The 16,293-nt window shown below is 40.1% G+C and overlaps 1 protein-coding gene across 2 annotated transcripts in view; it reads left to right on the top strand.

Annotated features, from left to right (window-relative positions):
* Positions 1-16,293, top strand: part of ULK4 (unc-51 like kinase 4) — a 207,984-nt gene that overhangs the window by 148,691 nt on the left and 43,000 nt on the right. Inside the window, exon 34 of one of the 2 annotated variants that reach the window (XM_066627917.1) lies at positions 271-444. The exons of the other annotated variant lie outside the window; for it this stretch is intronic. Within the exon in view, the coding sequence (XP_066484014.1) occupies positions 271-417 (147 nt within the window). The 3' untranslated portion in view covers positions 418-444. Of the gene's footprint in view, positions 1-270; positions 445-16,293 lie in introns of those variants that run through there. 2 annotated transcript variants of the gene reach the window in all.

Here is a 16,293-nt window from a genome sequence, read left to right as displayed (position 1 = left end):
CCTAAATGCTGGTTTTAAATGAGATGTACACTGCATGCATAACAATATCTAGTCTGCGCATTTCTAGTCTGTGTATGACAAAATGTGTCCAGCTTACACTGGTGGTTGGTTGGACCAGTGAGGACAAAATTTAACCCAGGGGGAAGCCACAGTACTGGTTTGTATGCTCAAATAATTATAATACTTTACAAAAAAAAAGTTGGGAACCCTGATTGTGAAAATATTAGGGTTGTGATCTTTTGAATGTATCCTTTTCTTTCCCTTGCTAAGGCACAGAAAGCTGGCACAGGAGGGGACACTCAACATGCTGAAAACCTTCTGCTTATTAATAAACCCCTGACAGACTTAATTAGTCTGCTTATTCAGTTGGTAAGCACTTCCTTGTTTGTAAGTCTATTGGAATATTTGTTTGCTTAGATTTTTATCATACTTATCCCAAAGGTTCATGGCAATTACTCTATGACAAAAAAAGATAAGAAAAATGCATTTCCAGTATTTTAAAAAATTTAACCAAATACCGAGAAATAAGGTGGAAGTTTCCAGTAGAATCCCCTTGTATTAACCCACTATTCCAGTGCTGCAGCTGTTTTTCAAATATGTCATCTTGATTTCCAGTACGTGGAATCATCCAAGTATGCAACCATCAGCCAGCCTCTAACCTATGTCTCAACCTAAGCTTGTGTCTTTTCACTCTCAGTACCAGTACAGATATAAAATTAGTTTCACCCTTAACTAGGTCTAAGGGCTTTTATGCTCCACCTGCCTCCCTCTACACGTGATTTCCTAAACATAACCCCCCCATGATTAAATATGTCTGACCATTATCCATGGTTAACACAACCTCCAGGTATATGGAGGCTTATGGATAAAGTATACTTTGTCAGATATGCATGATACATGCTTAATCAATGTTGACTATCAGGTAAACTGCATGCACAGCATTCTTTACATAGTCAAGAAATCTAGTCCAAAATTAACAGCAGATAATTAATGTATCAGTGCTCCTTTGTGTCTGGAAGCATGCACTTCAGAACTACAAAAACCAGGGAGAAATTTAGAGGGAGATAACTTCATAAACATCCCTAATCTTGGTATGAAATAGCCAGAGAAACCTTTGGCTGCTAGTCTCTAGTAAGAGGAGTATGTTAGAATTACCATGCAACTTTGATATACTGTGCCTTGTTATACTGTGGTTTCAGAAGCACTGCAAGTGTGATCATGTCCCCCAGGGTGGATGTGAATTTCAGTTTCTGTTTCACTTATAACAAGCTGTTAAAGTTGTCCCCTGACACCTGTGTTATATGGAAGTTGCACTGTATTACAAAATTTTAGAAAGGTAACTTGATAATAAAACAGAAGAAACTTTGTAATCCAAGAGTCAGTCCTCGAAAGCTCTTTCATACGTGAAGTCTGTGTTTTCTAACATGGGATAAAATAAAAATTACCAGATTCAATAATGATGAAAATTTGTGTTTGCATTTTACCTAATATTTGCAAAATGATCTTGCTCACAACTTCTATCAGCCTAAATGTTACAGCATGTTATGCTGTTATATTTCTGATCGAATGAGCATCTTTCTCTTGTCATAATAAACTCTCTTTGTGAATAACCTCATTAAGTTTCTGAAATAGAGTTCCCTCTGGGTATTAAATGTGCTAGCAACTCCATCAGTGTTAAAACTGCTACTTCAGCTCAAATGATCGTACACATTTCTTGCAGAGGCTTGCAGTTCCACCTATGATCAGTCCAAAATAAAGGGCTCTTGTTGGTCTTAAACTACAGAAAATATAAGACAATAAGAAATACTGTCCCATTTAATGTTGTATTATGCAGTTTTAGAGAACATACAGTGTCCTATATTAGTGACCTATATAGGGCTTTGAAGGAGGAAAACAAAGACAGAAATCCCATAGAATTTTTATTTTGCCACATGATACTAATTTGACAGTACCTGTTTACCCTTCAATCAACTTTTCATGTTTGGGGTTTCTAAAGTTTGCAAATGCATCTATTTTTGTATTGGCTCCCTTTAAATTTCTGCATCTGTTGCTCTATTTTAAGAAGCATCCAGATGCTTTTAGAGACTGCACTGTTGTTCCTGTAGCATATCCCTTTCCCTACACTTTCTACAGCAGCATTGCTTTTCAAAAAGGAGTTTGAAGCTATTTTATTGTATTATTGTGATGTGACCTGCCTCAAATACCAATTGTTGATGGTATTCTCTACACGCAATGGGTGTACACTTGAGAGGAACAAGCATGAAATTCTGAACCAATGTAATTGGGGTAAAAGGAGCTCTGCAAACATTTCCAAGAGCTGCATGTTTTATGCCAGTTTGGTCATAGGATGTGATCTTCCACTGTCCCCTCTATTTTGGAACATGAATTTCCACCACCAAACTTTATCTGCAGCTAAGCTTTACATTTGTGCTAACCTTCAGCATCATTCAGGCTGAGCAGGTTTCCTTCAATGTGAATCTGAAACCTCCATTTTGTAGGTGTGCAAGTTGTGATTTGAGGGTGATATATGGGATGCCAGTTAGGTAGGAAAAACTATGTTCAGAGTGCTAATTGATTTTAGAATTTTAAATCAAGAAACTAAATTTGAGAGAGTTCTTTGTGCCCTATTTACACACAGAGGTTTTACTTCTTAAGGTCAAGGAGTGATGCTCAGATTCTGAATACAATACTTAATCAAAGATGCTACTATTTCATCCGAACTCAGTGACATTGACTTCTTTGGTCATTGATTTTCGTTTACAATTTTTATTTCAAGCTTCCAAGTGAAGATACTGAAATATATGAAAAATCATCACAGTGTTTGTCACTGTTAGTTCAGCTCTACGGTGGGGACAACATGGATAGTATGTCTCCAGAAAATATGGACAGCTTTGCTGAAGTACTACAGTTCAAAAAGGAAGTGAAAGATCAGAAACTTTTGTTGAAAGTCATTAAAAGACTGGTAGGTCAACTACTTCACATCAAGAAATGTCATAAAATATTTACAAAATATGTAGCAATGTAAGGAGATTATTTGTTGGCTTACACAAACTCTGATGCTTAGTATCTGATACTAAGTGGGCTTACCCACTTGTTTGTTTGTTTTACTACTTTTCCATTTGAAGGTGGTTCACATCAATTATATAATAGCTTAAAAATACACAGTAACAATACAGCTTGGAGAATAACAAAATAAATGTAAAAGTAATGTCAATTTGCACATGCCTGTCACCAGCTACAGTGGTGCATGCCAGATCCTATCCATGGGCAATATTCCATCCCCTTTTGCTCCTTGGACTTACTCTAGCTAAAGAGCTTGTTCAGGTCTGTGGAGACCCAGTGTAGAGTGGAGGGCTTATGGAGGTTTAAGGGGATTTAAATCCCCTTTCCCCTCTGTAGCCTCCCAATCTGCCCCTCCTGCTAGATGCTGCATACCCGTTTTGGTATGGCTGCGCTAGCAGGGACTGGGTGGGTGGGAGGATAGGATTGTGCTGTTAGAAGCTGCACTGCAACATAGTCCCAAAGAGCTATTCAGGCTTCCCAAGGGCTTGGGTGTGCCATGTAGAATTTTTGACTTCTTCCTTTTGAGTGGCAAATCTTTCTGCTATATCACAACTGCTTTTCAAGCTTTAATCAGATTATAAATAAACAGAAGGGCGTGAGATTATCCTGACATAAAGCTACTTCTGGAGAAGGTTGTTTGTTGGAAGGTAAAGATAAATGTTTAGTTAATGAGGAAGAGTTTCAATGGTACCTTATCTTGTATTAAGTATGCATAACACATGTCAGAATCATATTGATAGTACTTCCTCTGCTTGCAAAATCAAGTATGAAACAAGTGTTTTTTTTTCTTAAGTGACTGAGGATGGTTCATTGTGTACTACAATTTAAAGTGCTTTATTTTATGTCTTTTTACTAATTCTGTTGCAGAAGTATAGGTTATTGACTGTTCTCCTCAAGAAAGAAAAGCACTAATGGTACTAGGGTTATACCATGCATTAACTATCAACAAAAACTACACTAGCTCTTCAGTTTGTCAGTAGCAACTTACTGATGTGTAATGACTTTTCATTCCTTTCACACTTTTCCAACATAAGTGGCAAATTAGTTTCTCAGAAGTAGATTGAGCTGGAGCTCACAGCAAGTCACATGATCTGCACTCTTACTGTAAGTCTTATCAGACTTCTTACCATTAAGTCTTTGGGAAAGTAGTTTTAGTTGGAGGATCAGGTAATTAGCTTTTATTCAACAATATCAACCAAAGAGAGTGTTCTACTGTAATAGGAATAGCTATGCCTCACGTGTGTTACCTCAGTACTAACACTATACTGCTTCTGCTGCAGGATTTGTGAAAATTGCAGCTGAGTAGGTAGAATTAGATACAGATACAATATAAAAGAACCATAGGACTTACACTGGAATTTACTCTCTAGATTTGCACAGCTATCAGTGGCATAGTGTAAGTTTTTTAAAGTATAGGATCATGTCACTCCACATGCGTTGTATCCTATCCCCCTCCGTAGGCTTAGATTTCCAACATTGCTCCACTCAGACTTGTGCCAGCGAATCATGGGCATATTTGGAAAGGCCCAGCGTAGCTAAAGAAGGGGAAAAAGTATTAAGTTGTAACCTCCAGGGCTTACATATATATGAATGCATAGAATATGGGAAATAAACAAGATGAACTTGAACTTCTAGCACAGGGGTGTCCAAAGTTTTTGGCAGGAGGGCCACATCATCTCTCTGACACTGTGTTGGGGGCCGGGGGAAAAAACAATTTACATTTAAAACTTGAATAAATTTACATAAATGACTATATTAAAGATGAATTACATGAAGGTCTTGCAATAGATCTTGCAATAGATAGGTCATATAATATATTATATGAATGAATAAAGGTCTTGCAAGGCCTTGTAATAAAAGGCCTTGTACAAAGGCCTTGCAATAAAAGGCCTTGTACAAAGCAAGGCTGGCCCACTGCCACTGCTGCATCACAGATGTAAAACAGCAAGCAGTGGAGGGAGCCCTCATCCTTCAGCTCATGCAAGACCTCAAACAGTTGCTCTCACGCTGAGAGCAGTTGCGTCAGGCCAGTGTCGGCTCCAACAAATCTCCAGAGGGCCAGAGGCTCATTGGAGACTGCGGGCTCCCTGTGGGCTGCATTGAGAGGCCTCGAGGGCCACAAGTGGCCCCAGGGCCGGGATTTGGGCACCCCTGTTCTATCAAGTAAAGGTAAATTTGACTTGCTAGGAATAACCAAAACCTGGTGGGATGACTCTCATGATTGGAATGCACAAATGGAAGGCTATCAGTTGTTCAGGAAGAATAGATGTGATAAAAGAGGAGGGGGTAGCATTATATATCAGAAATTAATACACTTGCTTGGAAAGTAATTCATGGAGAGCATCTGGGTGAACATTAGGGGGAAAGCAACATGCACATCATTGTGGTGGACGTCTATTATAGACCACCAGACCAAGGGGAGGAGGTGGTCCCTTTGGAATTGGTGGAATTGGTAACAACAACCACCACCACCACCTTAGGAGAAAGAAATCACAAACTGCTGGAATTCTCAATCTTATGGGAAACAAAAGGAATACGCAGTGAAACCTGTACATTGGATTTCAGGAAGACTGATTTTAACAAGCTCAGAGAAATCATAGGTAGGATCCCACGGACAGATGAACTAATGGGAAAAGGGGCCCAAGATAAGTGGGAGCTCATTAAGAAGCAGCTTCTACAGTCACAGTCAGAAACAATTCCTATGATAAAGAAAAGGGAAGACACCTCAAAATGGCTAAAAGACATGTATAGGAAATGGAAGGTTGGACGGATCACCAGGGAGGAGTACAGACAGGTAACCCTGTCTTGTAGAACAAGGATCAGGAATGCTAAAGCTCAGTATGAACTGAAGAACAAAAGGGGTATATTTTAGGTATGCCCAAAGGAAGAGGAAGAGAAATGAGAGGGTGGGAATGCTCCAGGGTAAGGATGGCCAGTTGCTGCCTGGAAACAAAGAGAAGGCAGATCTGCTCAACTTCTACTTTGCGTCCATCTTCTCTCAGAACGAAGATCATGTAAGTGTGGATGCTGGATCCTTGACTTAAGGAGGTATATGCTTACATCCCCACAGAGGTAATGAAAACCTGAACAGCACAGGTCTGCAGATTAGGATTGACAAGGAAATAGGTAGAAACCACTTAACTGGTCTAAATGAATTCAAGTCATTTGGATCGGATGAACTGCATCCTGGAGTACTGAAGGAACTTGCAGATATACTTGCAAAGCCTCTGTCAGTTATCTTTGAGAAATCCTAGAGGACCACTTCACTAGACTGGAAGCGAGCTAATGTGATCCCATTCTTTAAAAGGGGGGAAAAAGAAGACCCTGTCAGTCTGACTTCAGTACCAGGGAAGAACAAATTATAAAACACACATCCAGACAACAACTCAGTGATCAACAGAACCCAGCATGGATTTGTCAAAAATAAATCTTGCCGGACAAATCTCATCTCTGGGCAGGAGGTCTGGTCTAGAGGGTAGAGCCTCCGTTTTCCTGAAGATAACATCCGCAGGTCGCCAGTTCGAGGCCACCGGCACTGTGCGACCTTGAAGCAGCTGACAAACTGAGCAGAGTTATTCCATCTGCTCTGAGCATGGGAGGATGGAGGCCAGAATGTGAAACCGGATCAGAAAGAAACATCTGAAATGTTGTGGTTCTTGAGAGATAGAACCTTCTTTCAATTGTAAAAATCCCTACGGGGATTTAAATAGCCTGCCTATGTAAACCGCCTTGAATAAAGTCTGAGGAGAAATCTAACGACTAAGAAAGGCGGTGTATAAATCCCTGTAGTATTATTATTATTTATTTTATCTCCTTTTTTGATTGGTTTACTAGCTTACTGGATGGTGGGAATGCTGTAGATGCAATCTATCTTGACTTCTGTAAAGCATTTGACAAGGTTGTACATGACATCTTAATCAACCAGTTGGTGAAATATGGGCTAGATGATACAATCGTTAGATGGATTTGCAACTGGTTGAATGGCTGTACACAAAGGGTGTTCGTCAATGGCTTCACATCAGTCTGGAAAACACTTGAGTGAGGTGCCCCAGGTCTCTGTCTTGGGCACGGTTCTCTTTAATGTCTTCATCAATGACTTGGATGAAGGGATACAAGGGGGCCTCATCAAATTTGTGAACAATACCAAGTTGGGATGAGTAGCAAACACAATAGAAGACAACAGAAGCCTTCCTAGACAAAATGGAATACAGGGCTGAAATGAATAAGATGAAGTTCAACAGGGACAAGTGAAAGGTTCTGCAGTTATGCAAAAGATAACTAAAAATGCAGGTATAAAATGGACTGCCACAGACTGAGCCACGGATTGACTTGATATCTGACTTGGTAGCACAATATGTGAGAGGGATCTTGCAGTGGATCACAATATGAACATGAGTCAGCAGTGTGATGCGGCTGCAAAGAAGGCAAATGCAATTTTAGCCTGCATTAGTAGAACCATAGCTTCCATGTCGTGAGGAGTTTTGGTTCCACTTTACTCTGGTTAGACCTCACCTGGAGTACTGTGTCCAATTCACTTTAAAAAAGGTGCAGCCAAATTGGTTTCAGAGGAGAGTGACGAGGATGATCAGCGGGCTGGAGAACAAGTCCTACAAGGAAAGGTTGAGGGAACTTGATATTTTCAGACTGGAGAAGAGAAGGTTGAGAGGGGATATGATGGCTCTCTTCAAATACCTGAAGGGCTGTCATATGGAAGAAGGGACAAACTTGTTATCAATTGCCTCTGAAAGTAGAACTAGATCCAATGGGTACACACTGCAAGAGAAGAGATTCCAAATGGATATCAGAAAAAAAATTTCTGACAGTAAGGGCGGTTTGGCAGTGGAACAGATTGCCAAGGGAAGTGATGGACTCTCCCTCACTGGATATCTTCAAGTAGAGGCTCAACAAGCAACTGTTGGAGATGCTAGGAGGATTTCCTGCTGCAGGCCGGGGTTTGGACTAGATTATCGATTAGGTTTCTCCCACCTCTATGATTCTATGAATTAGCAGGCACAGGTTTAAGTAGATCCATTGTGCAGGCTGGGGCTTTTCCCAGGGCAAGGTGACAAATGTTCCCTTACCTAGAGGAGAACTCCAGCTTGTTCAATCCCAGCATAGGATGCAGTGTAGCCATGCTGGCCCCACTGCATCAGTGCTGGTTAAGATTGGGCTGCCCAATCCTTTGAAAAAAGTTTCCAAAGCAACACTTGAGTGCTGCTGCTGGCGTAGTCTCTCCTGCAATACAAGTGTTTGACTTCTGCTCCCTTTTTTCCAACCCCAGTCCCCCCAGCACTGCCATTCTGATACAATTTGCCTTTCTTTGAAAAGTTGCTGAGAGACCCCATCATGACATTTTGTCTAGGTCAACCCTAAAGTTGACTTAAAAAATGAAAGGTTAGTCAGGTTTAAGGTGTATGAATACATATCACATACAAGTTGTTAACCAAAATGTTTTGTAGTAAACGATGTTGAGAGTGTTAACATCACTTGAGTTTTTTAGGCCGCAATCCTAACCAACTTTCCAGCACTGACCTAGCTGAAATGCAGCCCCATGTTTGGTAACAAACATGCCCTTACCTTGAGAAGGCCCCTTTGACTGCCTCTCCACTGCAGAATGCAATGCATGCCACATAGGCACAGCTGTGTCAGTGCTGAAAAGTTGGTTAAGATTGTGTCCTTAGTCTCTTTAGTATTTTGTCAGGAAGCCCTATTTGTGTGATGAACTAGGTTTTTTCTATAATAGTTATGGGCATGGTAAAATGACATTTGAAAATCTTAAGAGATCATAGAGACAGTGGCCTTTACCATTGTAGAGTTGCTTAGCAACCTTAAAGCATTACATTTCCAGGCTCTGTAATAACATGATATGCTTCTCTATTGTCAGTCCTTGATGAAAAAGTATTGGAACTAATCTGTTTCTAAAAGTAGTGTTCCAGAACAGGGAAGAAGGTGGGAGAGAAGGAGGCATTCAAGAAGCTTTTCCTTATATCAGTGCCTGGGTAGACATTCACTCTTGTCCATGAAGTAAAATACAATTTAAATATCCCAGGCATACTTCCTATGGCATATACAATTTCTGAATAATCATAAAAAGTCATGTTTAATTATGATTTCAGATGGGAAATTGTAGTTGGTCATGCAGGGACCTTGCTTACAATGGCTTCACATGTCTATGTGTTCGGGTCTTCACTGCTTCTTGCAAGAAACTTGAAGAGTGGGAGAAGAAGAGAGGAATTTGAGCATGCAGGAAGTAGTGGCAGCTGAAGAAACATCTTGGTTAACCACAAGAATGTAAGGGATTGGGCCTGCCAACTTTTACCTATCTCCTAAAAGTGTCCTCCTGGTAAAAATGGCCAAGTGGCTTAGATACTTTTTATTTATAAATGATTATTTCCATCTAGGCAGAATATAAATGTTTTTAAATAAAATACTGAATTAGTCTGAGATAGGCAATGTAAGAGGAAGAATATATAAGATAAAGATTGAACCATTACAGTAGTCAATGTAACATTTAGTAAGAATAAAGAATTAAAAGGGAGACTAATAGAAGCAAAAAAGAGAAGATGAAAATTTATTATCATTAATGTTGGGGAAGTATGCAAGTAGAAAAACTTTAAATGCTGTGAGTGAAAACTGATTACTAAAACATGAAGTAATCGGTATATCATCCCCATCACATATTTTCTCGTCCCTTCCTTCAGGGGAAGTGCACGTAGTTTTTGTCCCCATTTTATCACAATAAGCCTGTGAAGTAGTCCAAAGGACTGCCCCAAGGTTATCCTCTAAGCTTCATGGCCATGTGAGAATATGTTCTCACTACATCCCACTCACTATCATAGGCCTGAGTTTTCAGGAAATGAAGTCCTGGAGAATGTAGTCATTGTAGTTCCCAGAATACCTATTTTAGCACAACTAGTTCTGTTCTGTATGGAAAGGACTCTCAAAGTACAGGTCGGTCCTAATTGTCAGTGGATTTGGAACCCATGGATTTGACTCAATGCAGGTCTTTGACTATCATGGACACGGGGGGGGGGGTACACAGCTTGCTACCGGACCTCATTCCCAGTGCCCCCACTATCCGTTTTGTGACTAGAGAAGTTTCTAGACTTTTGGAGAGTACAAGAGAGCGCACTAAGTTCCCCAACTGATTTCTTTTCTTTCTAACACTTAGTGAACCAAAACACATTCCTTTCTATTCCTTATCTGCCACTACTGTGCAGCAGGGAGAGAAGGATAAAGCCAAGGATTATTACACTGCTCAGTTAGACCTTGTTCACTGTGGTGTGGTTTCTTTAAGGCCCTGGAACCATCCCCACAGTTCAATTAATTACACATATTAAGTCATTTGTAAAAAAGATTAAGAAATGACAGAGGGCTTCCACTCTGGCCTCGCCACCTGAGAGAATACAAGGAAAATACCCACATCCACATTAGCCCCCATGAGCACATAAAACAAAAGACTTTTCTAACTGTTCTAACATACCTTAGCTATTCAGGACTTAAGATGAGTAACTGATTGACCAGCATGCTCTGTGGTAGTTGCCCTGGGAGAGGTGACTAACTCAGAATTTCTTCCCTCAATTTATACCTCTCAGCTTCAAGACTCTCATTAAAGCCATTTCTGCCCAACATTGCATATACGCAACAGGGACCAAATGTGTACACCTGTGGGCCAAGCAAAAATGGATTAACTCTCAACCAATAAAAACTTCCCAAATTCTGCTGAGTCATTCTCAATTTTAACTCAGGCAGCTCGTTGAGTAACTCGCTCTCCACACCTGTGTCTAATTAATCAACCTTACTTTCCAGGTCTCTAATACTCAACTCACAACTTAACCCTTAAAACCTTTACCACCATGACACCGACCCATGTCTGAGGACCAACATATACCACCTGGATGCAAATGGAGGTGTTCTGAGGCATGAGGAGGCTACACACATCTCCACATCTCAGAGGACCTGTTGGAAACCTCTATGACACACTTCCTTCTTTTCAGAAAAACCAGAAGTGCAACTTAGAGGCCTCAGACACACCTTTTGAGACACAGGGAGAATGCAATTCAGAACACTTCTGGATATGACCAGAGGGCACCTCCAGTCATTTCCAGAGGTTCTCTATGGGCCCACCTGTGGATCCTGTTATCCACAGATTTCGGCATCCACAGGGGTTCCAAGAACTGAACACTCGCAGATACCAAGGACTGATGTACAGACACCTTCCTCTACCACTGGCTTTTACTGGTTTACAGCCCAATCCTAACTAAATCCATGTGTGGTGATTAAATGGCTTCAGTTTAAGCCATTTTAAGCCAGATTTTTAAGCCAGTTTAAGCCAGATTAAATGGCTTCTGCTGCATCTCACAATGGATTTTTGGCTGCTGGAGGTCTCCTTGGGATCACAATTTGCCCTTGGGTAAACCCCGGCAGCCATTACATGACAACTCAGACGTGTTCCAGCCAGGGTGACCAGATACAATGGAGGACAGAGTGTATACTTTAATCATTGTAAAAAAAGATGGAATTTTGGCAGGTGCTGTTTTTTAAACACTTCCATGTTGAGCTGCACCTGCTGAAATTCCCTCCTTAATACAGTGGTTAAAGGTATAGGAACTCTATACTCCATTATATTTGGTTACCTTGTTTCCAGCTCAATTGCTGGTACAAGTTGATCAGTGCATGTGGATCAGGCCTGGGAAGGGGATTGGGATTCAGTGTGTGATCCATTTCTTCTTTTCCTTGTGGTGGCCCATTTCTACTTCTGAAGTCACTTTTCTTCAGTTGAATCTACTGCTTGTGTTCTTGATCCATTGTTCTCTTACCTTCTCAGTAACTTCTTTCCTGGCATCATCAATCTGTCTCTTTGCGTGTTGTCTTTTCTTACTTTTATACATGCTGTTGTCTCCCAGCCTTGAAAGAAGAACCTTATTCAAACCTCATCCCCAACTATAACTCTGCTTTTCTTCTTTGTTTAATCACCAAACTACTTGAGTTGTTTGTCAATAAGCATCTCAATTTTCTTTCTTCTAATTCATCTTTCAACCCTTTTTAGTCCAGTTTTCGTCTGAGACTGTGCTGTGTAAAATCCTTAGTGATCTCTACACTATATTTAAAAGGCTTTTTCTTCTATTCTTAATCTCAGTATTTCCTCAGATAAAACTGTACCGGTTTTATCTGTTTCTTGGTTCTTTGTGTTTTAGTAGTACTGTTCTTTTTTCAGTTCATTTCTATCTCACGATAACTCTCTGTTGACACCCCCCCTACACACAATTTCTTCACTCTTGGGCTTACTCAGAGGTCAGTGCTTGGTCTTCTTCCCTTCATTTCTTTTGTGCTTCCAATGTAATGATCTTACACCAAGGGGTGTATAGAAAGTGTGTACAATGTGTCTTCATTATCCGCAGATTCAGCATCTGTGGATTTGACCTACCACAGGTTCCAAACCTGCAGCAGGAGGACCCACAGAGGCCCACCTGGACAAGGTCATCTGTGGTTTGGACCACAGATTTCTTTATTGGGGAACAGAACCCCCGTGGATGCCAAGGCATGACCTACGTATCATTTTTGCAGGATGTTGTTTTGTTTTTTTTAAAGCAGGGTCATGGTACTCATATAGTAGCCCTCATTGTGATACCAGAAAAATAGCTCTAATGTGTTTAAAAATAAATTAGGACCAGAAACTGAGGATATCAGGTGAAAAGGTGGTTTCTATGTTATGCACGTTTCACTTGCAGTACTTAGTTTCTGTTGTAACTTTTGCTGGATTGAAGAATGGGCATGAGATGCATTTGGCAACAGAATGCCATTATGAAGTAAGCTTGGAGGATCACAGTACCTGGGTTCTTGAGTTTGCCTTGAATCTAGATTCAGTGCAGATCTAGATCTAGTTTCAACAACAACAACAACAACAGTATTTATATACCACTTTTCAACAAAAAGTTCACAAAGCGGTTTACAGAGAAAATCAAATATCTAATGGCTCCCTGTCCCAAAAGGGCTCACAATCTAAAAAGATGCAACACCAGCAGACAGCCACTAGAAAAGACACTGCTGGGGTGAGGTGTCATAATGTTTCATTATGTTTCATTATGTTTCATTTCATAATAATAGTTTCATAATGTTAAGAGTGTTTTAACACTTCATAAGAGTGTTTAACACTTTATAATACTTCATAAGGTCACTTTGAGGAACCCTACAAAAGTGAACCCACTATCTTGGCATAGATTTTAGGACTATAAAGGAGCACAATAACAAAACAAAGCCTCCCCCTCCCCCAGAAGTCACCATTCTCATATTTGGTGAATCCATGCTTTGAGAAGACAGCTAATCTGAAACAATCATTTGCAAGTTATGTTTAAAAATAGCATTTGCAATGTGATTGTGCTTTCAGTATATTTCACAGTAATTGACTTTTTTAGGTTTAGACAGTGCTGCAATTCACATTTTCAGGGCAAAACCTAAACATTTTGAATAATGAAGGATATGCTAGTTAAACATTTATACTTGTGCCCACTGCTGTCATTTCTTCAAACCATTAAAGTGTAATGTTTTCATATGAGCATCATTATAAATTTATAGCAAATGTAATTTGTAGAGTGATGATGTCCCAGTCTATAAACTGTGAATTACGGGTTTAGATTTCACACTGCAGATACTTTCTCTCAAAGAAAATGTCCCCTTGATTAGCACAAAATGGATCAAGCTGACACAAATGTATATTAAATTGAGTGCTTTTGTTTGGGCATCACTTTTTTCTCCTTCATATTCTTGTTTTGTATTTATGCTTTCACATTTGCTGCATGTACTGTTTTATTTTCTTATTAATTACAAACCATATATGTGTATTTGTATAGCTCACTATGACTTTTGGACCACAATGAAACACTTATATTCTCTCATGGTATAATTTGATAGATTAGATTCCATATTTGCACATGGATTCTGCCTTAACCATGCAATATTCCTTTTATGATTATAGGTTGCTTTTTAGAAGGATACATGTAGAACTTAGCTGTCATCATCTTTTACAAAAGCTGAATATCTTTAAGAACAAGTGTAAAATAACTGAACTACAATCAGCCTCCACCTTATGCTCACTTTACTTGGAGAAATTCAACTACACATAGCAAACAAAACAAAAAACCCAGAAAAACAAGGGTTTAACTTATACTGGCGATTCTACCTGCCACTCCACTTATTACATATAGTGGCAGAGCTAATGATTATGTAATCCAGTGCGGAGCTCAAAATGATGCCCCGGAAGTGATGTCACAACCAGAAATGACATCACGCCCGGGCTTTTAAAAAGTGAAAATTGAGGGAGAACCCACATCCTCTCCCCACCCTCTTGCTCTGCCACCTCCACCCCAGCCAATGGCATAGCCAATGGCATAGCCAATGGCATCTGCTACCTGGGAGTTGTAGCCCCGCCCTTCTACAACAAAATCAAATTTAATTAATAAGTAAAAAATGTGCCCCTTATTGTTAGAGACACTGTCCTGGGGTGAAGAGGGATTGTTATTTTCCTCCTGCTAAATATAAGAATAGCATCACTTTAAAAAGTACCTCTTTATCCAATTTGTAGGGGTAACTGTACTATGATACATGGAAATGAGAGCTGACTCATTTTAACATCTTATCAGTCCCATGCCTCTGCAGATAACCACCTATAAGTCGACCCCACAGAAAAGTCGAGGGCAGGTTTGAGCCAACAATTATGGAATTTTCTATGACCCTCGGATAAGTCGGGGGTTAAATTTAGGGGGGTGTCTGACTATAGTTTTCTCTGATTTTACCCAGGCCAGATCCTGAAAAATAACCTACCACTAATTGTTACCTAAGAACTGTAGTCTCTATTTAAAACATAGTAAAAGATCATAAGATACATTTTTATTCTTTTTTTAAATTCTGGTCTTCACCACCTTTTTGTAAACACTATCACAGTAAGTGCACTGCAAACTACATACCAGTAAAACAGTGCTTCCCAGCCTAGTATTCATGTACTCCCAGGGACACTCAACAGGACCTTTAGGGGTAATTGAAAAAGAATGGAATAATGACAGAAAAAGGCAGGTCCTGCGCCAGAATGCCTTGCAAGACAGGAATGCTTTGCAAGGACCAGCAAGGCAGGAAGGGAGGTAGCTAGTTGTCTGTGAAAGCCCCATCTATAGCTAGTTTTTGGTCATCAATTCATCTATGAACCAGTGATTGAAAACCATCACAGTAAAAAAGATGAAAGATAATATGGAAAGTGATCAATCACCCAGAATTTCTCAGCACACTTCTGGTGCAAAACAGTGCAAAGGCAGTTCTTCAAACAGATGAAAAGAGAAAATATGTGATGAATACATGAAGTCTGGGCTTTCATATGGAGGTGATGAAGGCTTGTATTATTAATTACAAACATTTTGCTAATATGAAGGGAACAATTTATGGATATGGGCTGCCAAGGGATATGCAAGTGAAAAAGGTTCGGAACCACTGCAGGAGAACCATGGATCAAATCCACCTTTAAGGTGTCTGGTGTGTTAAGCCAGAAGCTCTACATACAACCCATAACACATACCTGAGAGTGTGCAATTCAATTCACAGCAGAGAGATATTTGCAACCCTTTTCACTCAGAAGTAGACCAACTGCTTTCCATGGGTGTTATTCTTAAGTAATGGTGCACTGGATTGTAACCTGGGAAGGAGGGTCTCATCCTGGTGTTTCAAAAAACAGAGCTGCTTTGCAAGCATTTGCAAAGCAGAACCAGGCTGCAGCAGAAGGAAGGAGAATAAAAGGTTAACTTTGGCTGGAATGTCCCTGGAAAGTAACTATAGCAACTAAGGAGGTGGCTGCCTTAGCTGAGCAACAGCTCAGCTGAGAAATGAAACTGTTCAGAGTTGAAAGGCTCTGCCCTCTGATTGACCCAGAGATAAGGTGAAGTGGTAATTGGAGCTTGATTACTTGGCAAAAATTTCATGTACTATACGTGTACTATACATGAAGTGGTATAGTATAGTGGTATACCACTATAGTGGTACACTATAGTGGTGAAGTGCAGTGGTTCTCACTCATTTAGCGCAGGGACCCACCTGGACAGAATGAGAATCTGTCGGGACCCACCGGAAATGATGTCATGACCAGAAGTGACATCATCAAGCAGGAAAATTTTTAACTATCCTAGGCTGCAATCCCACCCACACTTACCGAGGAGTAAGTTTCCTTTACTATCATTGTTAAAAGAATAT

Source organism: Tiliqua scincoides, chromosome 5 (assembly GCF_035046505.1).
Source record: "Tiliqua scincoides isolate rTilSci1 chromosome 5, rTilSci1.hap2, whole genome shotgun sequence".
Taxonomy (NCBI): Eukaryota; Metazoa; Chordata; class Lepidosauria; order Squamata; family Scincidae; genus Tiliqua; species Tiliqua scincoides.
The sequence above is the reverse complement of the archived record's forward strand: the minus strand, read 5'-3'. Positions and strand labels throughout refer to the sequence as shown.